Source organism: Zootermopsis nevadensis, unplaced genomic scaffold, assembly GCF_977971745.1.
Source record: "Zootermopsis nevadensis isolate Lab colony 2312 unplaced genomic scaffold, Znev_1.0 Znev_ptg000013l, whole genome shotgun sequence".
NCBI classification, from domain to species: domain Eukaryota; kingdom Metazoa; phylum Arthropoda; class Insecta; order Blattodea; family Termopsidae; genus Zootermopsis; species Zootermopsis nevadensis.
This window is the reverse complement of record NW_028259145.1, coordinates 15,622,556-15,641,663: the sequence shown is the minus strand read 5'-3', so window position 1 is coordinate 15,641,663 and position 19,108 is coordinate 15,622,556. Positions and strand designations below refer to the sequence as shown.

Sequence of the window (19,108 nt, the reverse complement as noted above, 5' to 3'; positions counted from 1 at the left end):
TACCGACACCGGTAGAGAGAGATGCAGATACGATACAGAAGGAAACAAAGTAAGAATGAACAGATAACACTGAAACTAGCATGGCCCAAATTTTAGCACTGGTGCTTAGCGCTATTAATGAAGGAAACGAGAAATTGTCGTCGAAAATTGAGGCAGAAGGTGTCAAATTTTCACAAGCTATTAATTGTTGGAGAGAATAAATGAGACAGGAGCGCGAGGAATATCGAAAAGATATGCAGAAGTTATCAGAGGAAGCGAATGATAGATTGGGTGGACATGCAGAAAATACTAAGCAAGTTCGGGAGGAGTTGGTTAAGGAGTCAGAAGCAAGCACCAAAGCATAATATTGAAGAGAACAGAACTGAGGTTAATCGTGACTTTAGTCTTATGCGATAAGATAAAGACGAATTTCAGCGGGAAGTGACTAAGGAAAATCAGGTATGGTGGGATAAGGCGGGGGAGAAAATGTCCCAATTGAATGCTATAATACTAGTATTGAGAACAAAAGTAAATTCGACAATGACCCACAGCGGATCGCCGCTATCCAGAGTTACCCTGCTCCGAGAAACCAAAAACAGTTAACGCCCGTTTCTTTGCACATGCAATTTTCATAAGCTTCATTGTTAATTATGTACGTTTCGTTGCAGCGCTACTACCGCTGTTGAAGAAAGGAAGCCGATGGAAGTGTACGGTCTGTGAGCGGTGTACGCCCTTGCCAAGTTTAGAATCTATGTTTACGGTCACAAGATTAAGTTACACAGAAACAGAAAGAACCGGAAGTAAACTGGATCTTATCGTTGGGAACCTCAGCTACAGGACAAGGCTAAAGGTCAACCAGCATCAGACGCCGCTTTGGGCATAACTGAAAACTTTTTATAAAGACAGTACCATGGAGTGACAGATGTAGGCCCATTACATAGTCGAGCGGACGCTCCGTCCTCCGCTCTCCGCATGCGGATAAGTTACCTTGTTCTTTATGTGACTTTACACGATTCGACGGAGCGGCCCGCGCGCGGAGGAGCCGTCTGCGGGGCCCTTCCGTCTCCGCGTCAGTTAATTCCATTGAACAAGTTGTAACTTGCACAGTCGAGCGGACAACGTGCGACGAATCATTTCATTTGTGAAGAGTGCACTGTTCAGTCAACATGAATGTGAATTGTTAATTATGGAGGTCGAATTTGGATTCCAGCTTCCCTATGAGTTCATCAAAGGATTTAATTGACATGCGAAAATAGTTAAATAACTTATCACTATCTTCACGCAAATCCATGTTTAATGTCGTGAAAGCACCTTTAAAACTTCTTTGAGAAACTATAGGATGTACATAATATCTTCTATTTTCCCGTTGTTTTTTCATTTTATATATGTGGTACACAGCGATTACTTTCAGTCTGTATCCATCCATTTTCTACGACAAATTGATGAATCTCTGCGGCACTGTGTAAACTTGACTATGCGGAGAGCGGAGGACGGAGCGTCCGCTCGACTATGTAACGGGCCGTAGTGAATGAGTTATATGCTCAGGTGAGCTAATCATAAACAGTCACTTGTGCTAATGTAGTGCCACGATCTTTTGTTCTGAATAACAATATATTCCGAAGATAAGAATTAAAATAATGGTATACATTATTTATAAACTTGGGTGTATTGCTTATTCTTACTGTTACTTATTTAGTAGTTCTTGGAAAATGTGATAGTATGATGTGGTAGACATAGTGACTTTAATGGCTGGTAAAAAAAAGAGAGTAGAGATTAATTTAATGCAAATGTTGTATGTCTGTTTAAACATATTGTACCAGCAACAGTGTTTTGAAACTGTCTAATAGCAGATGCCATAGGTTGTGGCGAATGTAATCATTGTTACTGCCGAATCACAAGTGAGTTATTTTCTGTGTTAAAGATGGCTGTCTTCTACACAATGCAGATACACAAAACAAAGTGCCAGAAAGAAATTATTTTTATGCAGTGTGAAATGTGTGCTACTGATTACAGCTGCAAACAATAATTTCTACCTACACAAATAAGCATTAAAGTGTACGCACAGAGTTACAACAGCTTAAAGAATACATTATGAAAATATCAGTATTCCAAATCTGAGTACGCTTTTCCAGTTGTAACAAGCTAAGGTAAACATTACCTCATTCATTGGACCAAGAACATGTTTTCGTATGCATATCTTTACTAACTACTGTGTATATACAAAATATTATTTATTTATGTGCATGATTAATAATCACTTGCACTATAATGACAGGTGGAAGGTATGTTCCACGTGCCATCTTGGTGGACCTGGAGCCTGGAACAATGGATTCTGCCCGCTCTGGCCCATTCGGACTGATCTTCCATCCAGACAACTTTGTTTTTGGTAAGAGGTGCAGGAAACTACTTTGCCAAAGGTCATTATACAGAGGGGGCAGAGCTCATGAATTCTGTCTTGGATGCCAACCCAGCATCGGGAGGAAATTTGGGAGCTACAATGGGTAGCGTAATCCGGTCATGAAAACTAGCAATGGCTGGGGGTTCGTCATGCTGACCACACGTCACTCTACATCTGGTTGGATGATCATTCACCTCTGCTTAGGCATGTGAGCGTGAGGCCAGCAGTCAAGCTAGTCGGCTTTGGCTCTCTGGAGCCACGGATTATTATTAGTTTACTGAAACAGAGTCAGTATATTTTGCTTACTTTGGGGGAGGGAACAATGCTGAAGGTGTTGATGATCCTGTCAGGTCATCTCTCTCGAATCTTGGAGAGAAGCAGGGTTCCCATTCCAGACCCTGTCCCTCCACCCACAAAGTGGGTTAACTGGAAACCCTGTAGGGAGCTACAGCGCTCTGCCTCCCTCCGTATTGCATCCATCACTGGTTCTAAGACCTTACTCCCCTCTTCACTGTAGCCCCTTGCAAAATTAGTCATTGGCCCACACTGACCACACACAAAGTTGTCTGGTCGGAAGAGCTGTCCGAATGGAGCAGAGCGGACAGAATCCATCGTCCCATGCTCCAGGTCCACCAATACAGCACGTGGAACATACCTTCCACCTATAATGACAGGTGGAAGGTATGTTCGTCGTGCCGTCTTGGTGGACCTGGAGCCTGGCACCATGGATTCTGTCTGCTCTGGCCCACTCAGAGGATTCATGAGCTCTGCCCCCTCTGTATAATGACCCTTGGCAAAGTTGTCTGGATGGAAGATCTGTCCGAATGGGCCAGAGCGGGCAGAATCCATGGTGCCAGGCTCCAGGTCCACCAAGACGGCACGACGAACATACCTTCCACCTGTCATTATAGGTGGAAGGTATGTTCCACGTGCTGTATTGGTGGACCTGGAGCATGGGACGATGGATTCTGTCCGCTCTGCTCCATTCGGACAGCTCTTCCGACCAGACAACTTTGTGTGTGGTCAGTGTGGGCCAGTGACTAATTTTGCAAGGGGCTACAGTGAAGAGGGGAGTAAGGTCTTAGAACCCGTGATGGATGCAATACGGAGGGAGGCAGAGCGCTGTAGCTCCCTACAGGGTTTTCAGTTAACCCACTTTGTGGGTGGAGGGACAGGGTCTGGAATGGGAACTCTGCTTCTCTCCAAGATTCGAGAGATATAACCTGACAGGATCATCAACACCTTCAGCATTGTTCCCTCCCCCAAAGTAAGCAAAATATACTGACTCTGTTTCAGTAAACTAATAATAATCCGTGGCATAAGAGCCCTCTGAGGGCCAAAACCGACTAGCTGGCTGCTGGCCTCACGTTCACATGCCTAAGCAGAGGTGAACGATCATCCAACCAGATATAGGGTGACGTGTGGTCAGCACGATGAACTCCCAGCCATTGCTAGCTTTCCTGACCGGATTACGCTACTCATTGTAGCTCCCCAATTTCCTCACGATGCTGGATTGACACCGGTCGAAAGCTCATGAGAAAATTTCTCCTCTCCCGAGACTCGAACCAGCGCGCATTCCGTATCACCGGTCCGAAGCATGATGCCTCAGACCGAGTGGCTATGGGTTTCAGTAAACTAAACATTTAAATTATACATAAATATATGTCTAGTAATTTCAAAGCTTGCTGCATAAGTTCCAGTAATAATTGCAATTATTAAAACAATTTTATAAATCGTATGGGACCATGAAGAAAACAAAAGATGTGTATCCAGTTTACTGTGTTTTCAGGAACTGCATATGATTCCATTTTTAAGTTAAATTTTAAGAGGTATGCCAAAGTGTTATACAATTGTACTGGACACTAATACATAAACATTTTATCTGGACAAGGAATATTTATTATTATATAATTTTTACTGAATGCTTAAATTTATATCAAACAGGGACAGAAGATGCTGTTTCATTTTTTAAACCTGCATTTCCTGTAAGATTTTCTGGTCTTAATATCATTCTAACCACTGAAACTGAGGTGAAATGTGTAATACAGTCCCTCAAATCAGGTTATGATGAAATAACAAGTAAAATTTTGAAAGCTTGTTCAGCTTTAATTAGTCGTCCATTAACCCACATTTGTAATCACTCATTATACACAGGCATTTTCCCGGACCGCCTTAAAATATCAGTAGTATGACCGCTGTACAAGAAAGGTGACAAAACCAGTATGACAAATTGCAGGCCAATTTCACTTTTAACTACTTTTTCTAAAGTGCTTGAAAAGATTATGTACAATAGATTAAGTCATCATATGCGAGCTAACAACATATTAGTCCCGGAACAATTTGGCTTCAGGAAAGGTGTATCCAGTGAAGATGCAGCTTTCAAACTAACAGACAATGTTCTAAAATCTGTTAACCAAAAAATGCATGTTGGAGGAATTTTCTGTGATTTAGCAAAAGCTTTTGACTGTAAATCATGAAATTTTGTTGGATAAATTTCATTTTTATGGCATTCAAGGAATAGCAGCGCAATGGTTCAGATTCTATTTACCAGATAGAAAACAAAAGGTCGAAGTAAAAGCACCTAAAAGCAAACGAAATTTCTTCTCAAACTGGGGAACAATAAAACATGGAGTTCCCCAAGGGTCAATTTTAGTGCCCTTGCTTTTTATAATACACATAAATGACCTTCCTCCAACAATAAAAACTTTAACAGAACCCATATATGCATATTATGCAGGGATCAAAATTTTCAACAGTCTACCATCAAATCTCACAAGTCTTGTAAATAAAAAGGCACAATTTAAACCAGCATTGAAAAGATACTTAAATACACACTCCTTTTACTCTGTCGATGAATTTCTAATGTTTACAAGTAAGTCGTAATTTATCTATTGTATATAATGGGTGGATTTATTTGTAACTTATCTCTACTTCATGTGAACCCTTTGTTTGTATTTTTGTGACATTTATATGACTTGTATTTGTATAACATGTATTGTATTACTATTATTTTTTCCACATCCTATTGTCATCTGACTATGGATCCATGTAATGTAATAAAATATGTATGTAATCTCTGAACAGAATATAATACAATGGAGTTTAATAGAACAGAATAGTCTACAATAAAACAATATTTACTTTATTTACATTCCATTTGTACCTTCATATTAAATGCCAATTTTGTGTACTGCCTACATTTAGTATAAATACAGTACCAATATAAATATAAATTCATAGTTATTGTAGCTATTTAAATAAATACATACAGCAACAGTATATTTAAAAAGTAGCAACTAAGGTAAATTCTTCTGCAGAGTAGACTGTGTGAAGTAAAAGAAAATCTTTCAATGCAGGCTAAAATACTTCAATCAAAATTCAAAATTTTTATGTTAAATGAAGGATTTGGAGAATGAGGGTCTTTCTCCAAATAAGAATGCAAATACACTTTCTTATTATAATATGGTTTCGAAACAACACTGGATGTTTTCATACAACACAAATAAGAAAGAAAATCAAACAGAAAATTTTACTTTTGTTCCTAGTTCTAAAGGCTATTGTTACCTTTTCTTTTTCATTTGCAACATCGTCAGTTGCTCCGAAATGTGAAAATTGAGGTTGTTCCACTATGGGAGATAAAGATGGAACTAATCTTGTTGGAGAAGATTGTTCTTCTCTGGAAACTTTACTATATGACACTCTCTCGCTTACTGAATGATTATGAATGTTAACACACAAACGATCAGTTGTTTCTTTCCAACAATTCTTAGGTGTCCATCTATCCCAAAACCAAAATGTACAATCTCTACATTTTTTACAACACAATAATATTGAGAATATACTTATACCAACTAAAGATACCCATGCCGTGGCGTGAACATACCAATGTGATTAATCTTTTCTTTCTTGTTCCTCAATTAACTTATCTACTTCTTCAACTTTAATGCTGGCTAGTCTTAAATCATCAGCCGAAGACATTATATTGACCAATGGCATGTCCAACTGCAATTTATCATAATCAATTGTTTTTTCGAAATTAAAACAACAATCAAAGTTGAGTGGGGCGCTTGGCATGAAGTCATTAGTGACATTTCTAGTCATAGTAGTTATAGCGTATAAAGTTACATAAGCTGTAAATGCTTTACAATTCTGTTTGTGTCAGTTTACCTTCATTTTGAATTGTAACTTGTTTTGATTCATCTCCACATAACACTGTTAGTTTATCTTGTTTTGGTGCAACAAATAACCATTCATTACTTAAATGTAATGGTATCCAAAATGTCTTTTGTAATTTGGTCACTCTTGTTTCACAACTGTTGGGCATATAGGTAGTGGAGGGGTGAAGGAGTGTGGCTTCACAATACGTTTCGGGTAAGTAGGTATAAATAGGGATATCTTCCTTGCATACGAATTGCAGTACATTCGGTTGGAAGCATCCTGTTAATTCGTTTGTTGACATTTTACCAAAATGTTGCCTAATTGGGTCACTAAAAATGTATTCCTTATTTGAACTGATGAACACATAGGTATTTGTTTCTTTCTTATCAGGGAATGGAAGGATCTTATAGAGATGACAGGTTGTAGAAGAGACAAGAGGGATGTTCAAAACATAAACCAAATATTGCTTGTAGGAGTAGGTATGAGGTATAATGATTTTCTGAAGTTCAGCAAAAGAAAAGTTAGGTAATCTTTTCTGTGGTGATCAATTGTGGTTGCAGAGTTCCTTGCTCTGCATGAACAAAAGCGTCGAACAATACCTTGAATGAGTGTTGACACTCATCTATACCTCTTTGGATTATCCTAATTTGCTCATTGACCTGATTAACATTCCTCATTTCTTCATCCAATGCACTAATTTTACTAACTGTGTAGTTTTTCAATTTATTCAAACTTTCTTTTAACAGTCTTTCATTTTGAATGGTTAAATTTACGGAACTCATTATTGATTTTATTACTGTCATTTGATCTTTTAACATATGTAAAAATTCAGCCTGTTCTTTCTCCAATTCTGAAATATGTTTATTGTATTCTTTTGCGTCGGATTGTGATAATGTTCCAAATAATATTTTTGCTATGTCTCCTACAAAGTTTAAAACTCCTCTTTTTGTTCTTTGCGTTTTCCTAAAGGTATTAGTGTTTTGTGACTGTCAAATATTCACTAACCAAATCTTTCTTATTGTCAATGTAACGAGTTTTGAATCTCATGTATTGTTGGAAAGTACCACAATCTGTCATATGATACCAATTTGTGCTTTCTACTTTGTTACAATATTCAGCTATTTTTTTCCAATGATCTTTAGTCTGCTTCCAAAGCTCTCGTGTTGGCTCTAAATTTATATAACTTACTACTTTCCATTGCATTGGGTAGAAGAGTATGATTCCTACCTCATCAAAATAAATGCCTGTTTGCGATTGTAATTGCTGTACATCTTGTGCTTTAATTTGTTCCCACCACAACAAGAGTAATACCATTGCCCAAATGCTGCGTAGTTTCATGCTTCTTTTCCTACAAAGGAAGAGAAATATGCTTTTAATCTGTTTGTATGCACTTCTTGATGTTTACGTTTTCCTAGTTCTTGAATACGCATTTGGTCCTTTCATTTCTTTAATCTCATATGGCCCTCTCCATATGGGTTCTAATTTGTGTCTAGCTTCTACTTTTAACAATACCAAGTCATTTACATTAAAATTGACACTATTGGCTTTTGTTCTCTCCTGTTGTTTTTCCTTAAATTTAATCAGCCTTTCTTTTGCTACTTGGTGACAATTCTGCATTTTGAACTTTACATTTTACACAATGTCGTCATAATTATACAATGGTTGAGGTGTAGTTTGTAAAATACCCGGAATATTACATTTTCTTCCATGCAGTATCTCATAAGGTGAAAATTTTGTGATTGTGTGTGGTGTAGTGTTATACGTGAAACTTGCGAAAGGTAACCATTTATCCCAATCCGGAGATTTTGAATCACAAAAACAACGTAAATAGGTTACTAATGTTTTATGTGTCCGCTCTAAGGCACCATTACTTTCAGGATGGTATGCTGCGGTATGAATTTTCTCAATTTTAAATAGTTTACAAATTCTTTTAAACATGTTGGACATGAAATTCGTGCCTTGATCTGTCACTATGTAATTTGGAATGCCATAAATTAAAATAACTTTATTCACGAAGGTGTCTGTTACTTCCTCTACTGTTTGATTTTTAATTGGAATTACTATGATGTATTTACTCAAATTGTCTTGGCATGTCAAAATATATTTATTATTATTTTCTGTCTGCGGTAAGGGTCCTACTGTGTCTAAATAAATTTTGATCCAAGGTTTATCATGTGTATCTGTAATTTCTAAGTGCTGTTTTATTTTAAGGTTTGATTCTTTACTTACTTGACAAATTTTACACCTTCTCACGTACTCTGTCACATCTTGCTCTAAACCCGGCCAAATAATATATAATTTTATTCTCTCCACTGTTTGTTGGACTCCTTGATGGCCTCCCACAGGGCAGTTATGCATTTCATTAATTATTTTTAATTTTCTATCCTTATCTATTTGCTCTATATCAACTGACAAACATTCTACAGGATATCTACTTAAACTGTCGGCATTACAGTTCCTTGTACCGGCCCTGTATTGTACTTCATACTCATATTCTTCGAGCAATAATCTCCATCTCATCAACCTAGAACTAGGATCTTTCACATTAAAAACCCAAACTAACCCTTTATGATCTGTAATAACCTGAAATTTTCTTCCTAACAAATACGGTCTGAAATGTTTGCAAGCCCACACAATGGCTAAAAGTTCCTTTTTTACAGTACTATAATTAATTTCCGCTTTATTTAAGATCCTACTCGCAGAAGCGACTGGTCTATCTTGGCCTAGCTTACCCTGATTGAGTATGGCACCAATTGCGTACCCACTAGCGTCAGTCGTCAATATAAAAGGTTGTGTGAAGTCGGGATACTGTAATACTTAAACTTGTGTTAGTTTCTGGTTTAGTAACTCAAAACTAACCTGTTCTGCATCTGTCCATTTCCATTCTATATCCTTTTTCAACAGTTCTGTTAAAGGTCTGGCTATTTCATTAAATTTATCTATAAACTTCCTATAATAACCTGCCAAGCCTAAAAATGATATATCCTTGGGTGATTTTGGCAAAGGAAAATCTGTCACTGCCTGAATTTTCTTTTGATCAGGTTTGACTCCTTGCACTGTCACAACATGTCCTAAATAAGTTAATTATAACTTTAAAAATTCACATTTATCAGGTTCAATTTTGATGTTATATTTTCTTAATTGACCAAATACTTCTCGCAAATGTCTATGATGTTCTTCTAATGTCTCTCCCATTACTAAAATGTCATCCATGTGCACAAAACATCTTTCACCTATTGATTCACGTAATACTGCGTTCATCATACGCTGAAATGTCGCGGGTGCCGATTTAAGACCAAACAGCATTTGTGTATACTCAAAATGACCCTTGGGTGTACTAAAAGTAGTTTTGCATTGATCCTCAGGTACAATAGGAACTTGGAGATAGCCACTAGCACAATCCAATGCTGAAAAATATCTTGCCTTTCCAATTTTGTCCAAAATATCTTGTATATTGGGGAGAGGAAAACTGTCCCCTATGGTGACGTCATTTAATTTTCGAAAATCTATACAAATGTGCCACTTCCTTTTTCCAGTCGCATCTAACTTCTTAGGGACAACAATTAATGGAAAATTCCACTCGCTTTTACTTGGTACTATTATCCCGTCGCTTAACATTTGTTCTATTTGTTTCTGTATTTCCTGCTGAAGAGATTCCGCTAATCTATAAATTTTTAATGTTATAGCTCTACCTTTGGGAATGGTATAGAGTGTTCAGCAGCTGTGGTGCTTGTTAGCTTGTCACCTGACAATTTAAATATATTTACAAATTCTGTACAAATTTGTCTAATGTCTCTAGCTCCTTCAGTTATATGTTGCAATCTTAAATTTTCATGCAACAACTGTATTCTTTGTGGTGTAAATAAGTGTGCCTGTGCTTCCTCACTTTATTCATTTGGGTAGGAGGTTTCTTCAATGCCGGTGCTGTTTGTACCACTAAAGTTTCGTGCATTACATTTACCAAAAGGCAAGGGAATGTGGTATCACATTCTGTTAAACTAGCGGCACATATCAAACCTGGTTGCAATAATTGTTGTTCAATATACCTAACTCCTTTTTCCTTCGTGGGAAATTGAACTATGTCTCGCTATACGGAGGTACTATGATATTTTTTGTCAACATATAATCATTTTCCAAAAGCCAATCTTGTCCTAATATTATATCAACATGTCTAGGCAATTGCTTGACTACGTAATATTCTGATTTTATTGGTTTAGTGCAATTATTCAGTGTTAAAGTAACTTTACCTTTAATTTTAACTATATTTCCACTAATGCCTTGTATTTCCATATCGCTTTCGCTTTGGGCAATGTTGCTAACTATTGAAGTTTCCTGAACTAGAGATACTTGTGCCCCTGTATCTACTAGCGCTATACCAATGCCTCCTTTCAGCTGTGGACATATGATGTAAATCTCATATGACCCCAAAATGTGTTCAATTTCCAAGTTTTAGTGATTTCCCATCAACTAAATTAACCTTTTGTGACTCCATGTCATTAACCCTATAATCCATATGTAATGACTCCTTGTCATTAACCCTATCACAGCTTAAACTTCGGACTGTCCTCAGCCTTGGCAACGATAACAATGAGTCCCTCTTTACACTTGCTGATTATTTTCCAAATCATCATTTTCATCTGCCATTATGGTTGGACTAACCTATTGTAGGTGTAGGGTGATTGAAGATGCACAGTTCGTTCTTCCAGTGATGGCTTCTCAGCTCCCCTCAGGGTAGAAGTCCCTCTCGCGGTGCAGGCTGCCAACGGCTATCACCAAAGATGTCCCTCGGGCTAATCTAGGGCTGCTGATGATGGCCTCCAATCACGGACTTGGCTTCAACAGTTGGTGAACAGGTACCACGGCGCCTTGTGGATTCCTCCGGAGCATTGTTCCCTCAGGAAAGGCTTGGTCCACCTCAGTACAGACTCAAAGTCCCTCCGGCCTGCTCAACAGCCGAAAATTCTGGAAGTCCGTAAAGTAGCTCTCCTCTATCCCACTGCTGCCACCATGAGATTTCAATTAATTATTCAACTGTGTATGTTGATCGTTGAATAATTCTTTTAAGCGGGATAATTGTAGGTATGGAGCAGAGCTAAGTCCGGCTCAAGGAGAATTAGAGGTATCTTTTCAACTTCTGCACATGGTGGTAAAACATGAGAGTTGAACAAAGACACCCAGTTCGTATTCTTTGGTAACAACTCCAAGCGTTCCAGGCATGTATGCATTTTTAGGACAAGCAGCCTTGTTCCCCTCGATTATTCATAACCCAAGAATTGAGCCACACAATGCTACCATACAATAAAATTTACACTTTTAATTTCACTTTCTTAGGTCTCTTATTACAGATGTGACACATTCAACAGACACACGTGAGTCATCCAGATTAATTTTCTACAATTTTATAAAACAAGACTGGTGCTACAGCTTGTCTAAACCATTGTATTTGTAAAAATTATTTTTGGGCAACTGGTACAGTTCCTCAAATTATCAGTTTTACTAATATAAATAAAATTAATTTCAGGTTTCTGACACTGTTGTTGAGCCATACAATGCTACACTATCTGTCCACAAGCTTGCTGAAAATCCTGATGAAACATTCTGTTTGATAATGAAGCTCTTTGTATGACATTTGCTTCAGAACACTTAAAATAACAACACCAACATACGGTGATTTAAATCATCTTGTATCAGCTACACGTTCTAGAGTCATTACTTGCTTCAGATTCCCAGGTCACTTAAATGTTGATTTACGTAAACTTGCTGTCAACATGGTTCCATTCCCACGTCTCCACTTCTTCATGCCTGGTTTTGCTCCTCTCACCTCCCGCGACAGCCAATAATATGAACACTGAAGAATGTGAGTAAAAAATTGAAAAGTAATATGAGTACTAGATAAAAAGATAATTCATACTGTAGCTGCAGACAAAACAACAATAAATGTGAACTTTGGTGTTCTCTATGCTTCCTTCTTGCTTTTCTTTATCAAATTCTCCTCCAATTTCTTCAGCAGTTGCTACCTGGTACTGCTGATTCTCAGAAATCAAATCATACATGTTGGATTCCGCTCCTGTGAACTCCATGTCTTCCATGCCCTCACCTGTTTACCAGTGAAGGTGTGATTTATGTCTGAACATGACTGTGAACTGCTCAGAAACGCATCTGAACAGCTCTTGGATGGCAGTGGAGTTGCCAATGAAAGTGGCTGATCTTTTTTGTCCTGTAGGAGGAATGTTACACACAACAGCCTTCACATTATTTGGGAGCCAATCTACAAAGTAGCTGCTGTTTTTATTCTGCACTTGTAGCATATGTTCATCAACCTCCTTCATGGATATAAGTCCTCAGAATATAACAGTGACAGTGAGGTAACAGCTGTTCTAAGGATCACAGGCAGCCATCATGTTCCTTACATCAAATATCTGTTTGGTGACTTCTGATACCATGAGAACTCGGTACTGTATAGATTTTACACTATTAGATTTATATTTATTGTATTCCCATGTAGTTCCTAATATATTTATGTAGACATAAACTAAACATTGCAAGTATTATCCTTGAAAAGAAAGTGCTTAAAACAATGTTAACATTGAACAATGTGAGTAAATAATTGAAAAGTAATATTAGTACTAGACGAGAAGATAATTCCTACTATCGCTGTAGACAAAACAACAATAAATGTGAACTTTGGTATTCTCTATGCTTCCTCCTCAACTCCTTCCTCATCCATTTCTTCCCCCATTTGTCGAGCAGTTGCTTCCTGACAGTCCTGGTACTCAGAAATTAAATCACTTATGTCTGAATCAGCTTCTTCGAAATCGTCTTCACTCATACCCGCATCAAAGTACCACTGAACGTATGATTTACGTATAAACATAGTTATGAACTTGTCAGGAACGCGTCTGAACAGCTCTTGGACGGCAGTGGAGTTGCCAATGAAAATAGCCAACATCTTTAGTCCTCTAGGAAGAATGCCACAGATAGCATTCATCACATTGTTTGGGATCCACTCTGCAAAGTAGCTCTGATTTTATTCTGCACTTGTAACATATGTTCATCAGCCTCCCTCATGGACATGAGCCCTCGTAATACAACAGCGACGGTGTTGTAACATCCACTCCTCAGACCCCTGGCATCCATCATGTTCCTCACATCGAATGTCTGTAGGGTGGGTTCTGATACCGTGAGAACTTGGTACTGTTGAATCTAACACTGTTCAGGATTGAAAGCTAAAGGACAGCGCACGCCATCTCTGAACTAATATCTGATCCATCATCCTTTTTGTACCCATGATTCTGTGTTAATAAACATGTGTGTGTGATTGCAAATGATTAGTTCAGTTTAATCCTCAACATTTTGGTGCCGAAACCCGGGACAAGAAGCGGATGAAGTAGAGCCATTCAGTCACTTCAAGACACGTAAACTATCTATAGAAGATTTTGCAGTGCTTTTAGAATATTTTCAAGTTGAAGAACGCAAGTAAACATTGGAAGTTGGGTGTTTGATTATCTTCACTACTCGCCACGGATTCACGCCGTCACATAGTACTCCGAACACGGCAGGTAAGTAACTAAGCAATATTTATCAGTATTTTGAGATTAAGGAGGAATATTGAAGTAATTGCATGTTTGTGAAAGAGATATCAAGAGATTTAAAGTGGATGGCATTGTCGCATATCGGCTTTAACCTACAAGAGTGCTTGTGTTATAATCGCCATTTGTTCTCGTTCCTGCTTCACACGGAGCCATCTAGCGAGGATTCAACGAAGGATTCAGATATTCTTCCAACGACTCGATCAGTATTACAGAGAACAGCGAATAACTCAAAAGGTTAAAGCATAAACGTACAACACAGCGCTCCAATGTTACGCGTTTTACAAATCTGATAAATGGATTGAATGACTCCACAGCAGTTGACGATCTCGAGCACTATTTGGATCGCCTTCAGGAATCCTTGATATGTTTAACTAATCTAATGATTCCATTCACGACCTACTCGATGATGAATATGAAACGGACGTCCGAACTTGTGACGAATACATAGTCATTTCAAAACACGCGATCCGGAAAACTGATAATCTTATCAGGGGGAAACGTGAAGATGTTAAACCGCCTATTGTTAGTTTACTACTGGTTGCACACAACCCACGGTTGCTCAAGAAATTGCCCACCTTTTCAGGAGATATAGAAACATGACCGAGGTTTTGGGAACAATTTGAATCTTCCATTGACAGAAACCCATCAGTCTCAAACATCAATAAACACGTTTTCCTGCGTGGGTATCTAGAAGGAGAACCAAGACGATTAGTCGATGGAATAGCCGTAACAGGAGAAACATACCAACAGACGAAGAAAAGTCTACAGGCTTGCTACGGCGACAAGAACCGGGTTATCCAAGCTCATTTAGATTATTCAGAAGACTTAAAACCCGCTCAATCTGATATTCCTGATGCGTTTAATACTGTATACATTGAATGTCATCGTAGGTTTCAAGCACTCAGATCTTTGGGGGAGAATATGGATGTCTACGGACGAGTGTTAGCACCAAACTTCCTGCGCGCAGTCCCGGACGGTATCTGCCCACGCTGGCTCATCCATGCTAAGAGGGAAAATATTCCAGAAGGTAACATCACGCAACTGATTGTGTTCCTGAATGAAGCGGTTGAAGGAGCCCTCAATACTCTGAAGATACGGGGTGATTCTTCTCCAACAGTTACTTATACTTATAACGAAATAATCCGCTAAATAATCAGCTAATCCAATCAACAGATTCAGATAAAACGTTTACCATTAGTATCAATATCATAAGGAAACGAATATTATCAATCGGGAGAAATAAATCCGTCGGACCAGATGGCATTCCCGGGGAAATTTTAAAGTTAGGTGGGGAAGCAATGATTCCATACCTTGCGAGACTGCTGGAGGTAACGATGAACAACAATTCTATCCCAGGGGACTGGAAGAAGGCTATAGTGGTTCCTATTTATAAAGGGGGAGATCGATCGGTAGTTGGGAACTATAGGCCGGTCAGTTTAACCTCAGTGGTTTGCAAGCAAATGGAGCACGTTATAGCAGGTTATCTAAGGCAAGTCTGGGAATGGAGTGAGTGGTTATATGAGGGTCAACATGGGTTTAGACCTGGGTACACATGCGAAAGTCAAGTAGTCACGGTTTGTCAGGATGTTGCTGATTCATTGGACGAGGGAATCAGGACTGATGCGGTTTTAATAGATTTCTCAAAGGCATTCGATTTAGTCCCACACGATAGGCTGATTACAAAAATTGCTGCAACCGGTGTGGACTTGAGGAATTTCTCTTAGGACGTTCGCAAAGAGTAAGGGTGGACGGACAACTATCTCATGAAGTCAGGGTAACGTCAGGAGTGCCGCAAGGGAGCGTATTAGGTCCCTTACTATTCCTCGCTTATGTTAATGTTATTTGGAAAAACATTGATTCAAATATACGGCTTTTCACTGATGATTGTATAATATACAGGAAAATAATGGATAGTAGTGACATTGATAAGTTACAGACAGATTTGAATAGATTATGGGAATGGGCGGTTGAAAATGAAATGAAGATAAATCCAGGTAAAAGTAAAGCAGTCAGCTTCAATAGAGCTAGGGTGAAGGATAGGCTGAGGTACTTTTTGGGGGGATCAATTAATTCCAGAGGCAAATAGCTTTAAGTACTTAGAAATACTTATTCGCAGCGATCTGAGCTGGGCAGATCATGTAAATTATACACTAATTAAAGCATGGAAGGCTCTCCATTTCGTAATGCGTATACTCAAAAAGGGAAATAACAATACGAAACGTTTAGCTTATACGTCACTAGTGAGACCGATACTTGAATATGGAGCTGTGTGTTGGGACCCTTACAGGGAAGGACAGGTAAGAGCCCTAAATCGGGTGCAGAAGAGAGCGGCTAAATTTGCAAATTTCACGAACGAATCTGGTTGGGAAACATTGGCACAGCGTAGATTGATAGCCCGAATGTGCGCCCTTTTCAAAGCATACACGGGGGGCCGGGCTTGGAAAACGATAGGGGATAGATTACTAAAGCCATGCTATCTGGGCAGGGACGATCATACTCGGAAAATTAGGACTAGGAAACAAACAACGGATGTAGGCAAATATTCATTTGTAAATAAGACCATAAGAAGCTGGAACCAATTACCCCCAGGCTTGCTAGAGTCTTTCCCCTGTAAATTAGGCACCTTTAGAAAGAGGGTCAGAAAAGTAGTTACAAGCAAGGGGTTATTATGTGGGGATTAGATGGTGATAAGGGAATTGTCTTAGTCTCCAAGTGATGAAGGGCTGTAGTTCTTTGGGATAAAATTTTCATGTACTGAGGGCGAACTTTATATTCTACTCTAAGTATTGTGATTAATTAGTGGATGTGTGTTTTTGTATTGTGTGTCAGTTGTTTTATTTTGAGTGTGGTGTGTTGTATTGTTGTGTCTCATTGTTTTGTTGTGAGTGCATCAGTTCATGTAATTCATTACTGTTATTGTCTTATGTCTAGTTGGTATTAATTTTTAAGTTAAGTACTTTAGGTTATATGGTTTTGTAATCTTATGAGTTGTTTTATTTTGAGTGTGATGTGTTGTTCTGTTGTGTCTTATTGTTTTTCTTCTGTCTCATTGTTTTTTGTGTCTTATTGTTTTGTTCTGTCTCATTGTTTTGTTGTGTCTTATTGTAGGACCACTGCCACAGGGTAAAAACCATTTGCAGTCAATAATGAATAATATATGCCTACAGCAGCCGCTCAAGTAAACACAAAGGTTGACAAACCAAAAAGAAAGACTAAGCAGGTGCCGGAACCATACTGTGCCTTCTATGAGACTAGAGGCCACTGGGCTCAGGATTGTCAACAACTAATAAATGTACAAGATAGAATAGACAAACTAAAGGCTGCCAATAGTCCTGGCAGATTCTAAGACTCGCCAATACCTCGCACATCACGGCATGACATGGAAATTTATTGCGCAGAGGGCGGCTTGGTGGGGAAGATGGTGGGACATAATGATTGGCTCCACCAAGCGCTGTTTGAGGAAAGTGCTAGGACGTACGCAGGTCGACGAAGAAGGGCTGAACACGATTTTAATCAGCATTGAAGCCGCCCTTAATTCGCGACCAATTGCACAAGATGGAGACGACATTGAGACCTTGACACCATCTCATTTTCTTAATGGTAAAAAACTAACAATAATCCCGTGTGGACCAGAGAGAGCCATGAAGAAGAGTCTGAACAAAGAATTTCGGTTAAAACAAAAAAATACCGAGGACTTTTGGCGGAGATGGAAAAGCGAGTACCTTCTGCAGCTGCGGAACTACCACGAAGTGAAACAACCATATGGTAAACATCCTAAATTCAGAGTAGAAGATATCGTTCTTCTTCAAGAAGATATTCGGCCAAGGCATATGTAGAAGAGAGCCCTGATTGAGAAGTGCACCAAGGAAGGGACTCCAAGATAAGGGCAGTCATCCTTCGCAAGCCAGAGGGAACTAGGATCAGTCGCCCGGTGCAGCTGGTCATTTCCTTGGAAATAAGAGTCTAGGTCACTTTAATCCACAACACACACAATTATATTTATATTTATTGTATTCCCATGTAGTTCTTAAATACTTATGTAGACATAAGCTAGTCCTCTAAAAGTACTGGAGAGCGCTAAGAAATGCCATTTGACGGTCTTAGGCTCGAGGAAGGGAAAATCCCCATCTGCACCTCCCCGTGGTAGAGGACGGGCAACGTCAATAGGCGGCTGACGTGGAGGGGGACCGAGCGGCTGCCGGGATAAGCAGCTAAGCCAGCTGGGCAGGGCAGGGCACTCTTGTCCTGGGGGCGAAAAATCGTCCCCGAAAGCGGATGTACTACCTAGTGTAGTCGAACGACATAGAATCAGGCAGGCAAGGGAGACCACCTGATTATATTCACAAGAGAGCGCTTCATGGATGGACGATTCCAACCCAAAGTAGCACTGAACATGTGCTTTACGTCTGAACATGGCTGAGAACTGCTCAGACACGCGTATGAACAGCTGTTGGATGGCAGAGGAGTTGCCAATGAAAGTGGCATTTCTTTTTTGGCCTGTAGGAGGAATGTTACAGACAACAGTCTGGACATTATTCTGGAACGAAACTACAAAGTAGCGGCTGTTTTTATTCTGCACTGTCAACATATGTTCATGAACCTCAAACAAGGTCATAGGTCCTCGGAAAACAGCATCTGCAGCGAGGTAACGGCCGTTCCTGGCTGGGATCACAGGCAGCCATTGTTGCACATACAAACAACGTCTTTGCAGCCCAGACGCCATATGTATTTCAAGGAAGTCAAAGACTACAGACATAACTAAGAGTCCAGAGAGTTTGGGATGGGAAGATATTCAATTCCCAACATCCTCTCCACCCTGGTCAACCTCCAGAGGGATGACCAGTTGAACTGGACGGGAGATCGTAGACCCCTCTGGCGTCCGAAGAATGACAGTTCGGATCCTGCCATCTCTTCCTTCTCGAAGTTATTCTATACGCGCCTTCTTCCACATGTGACGTGGGCGCGTATCCTCCTGAAGAAG

General features: G+C 39.3%; 3 protein-coding genes and 1 pseudogene across 3 annotated transcripts in view; 1 reads left to right on the top strand and 3 right to left on the bottom strand.

The window, feature by feature from the left end:
- The window catches only part of LOC110830628 (uncharacterized), a 35,057-nt gene extending 22,417 nt beyond the window's left edge, over positions 1-12,640 (bottom strand). The window contains exon 1 of the mRNA XM_087348774.1: positions 11,195-12,640. The gene's annotated coding sequence lies outside the window, so the exon portion shown is untranslated. The remainder of the gene's footprint in view (positions 1-11,194) is intronic.
- LOC147873908 (tubulin beta-8 chain pseudogene) lies at positions 1,940-3,226 on the bottom strand (annotated as a pseudogene).
- Positions 3,105-5,528, top strand: LOC110830608 (tubulin beta-4B chain). The gene has a single exon (XM_087348911.1). It carries the CDS (start codon positions 3,225-3,227, stop codon positions 3,597-3,599), a length of 375 nt encoding a protein of 124 aa, XP_087205037.1. The 5' UTR covers positions 3,105-3,224; the 3' UTR covers positions 3,600-5,528.
- Positions 12,641-12,867: 227 nt separating the features above from the next.
- On the bottom strand, positions 12,868-13,805 carry LOC147873907 (tubulin beta chain-like). The gene is given in 3 exon segments (XM_087348773.1): positions 12,868-13,564; positions 13,567-13,738; positions 13,791-13,805. Coding segments are annotated over 3 exon segments (522 nt in total). The 3' UTR covers positions 12,868-13,229.
- Positions 13,806-19,108: the final 5,303 nt, after the last annotated feature.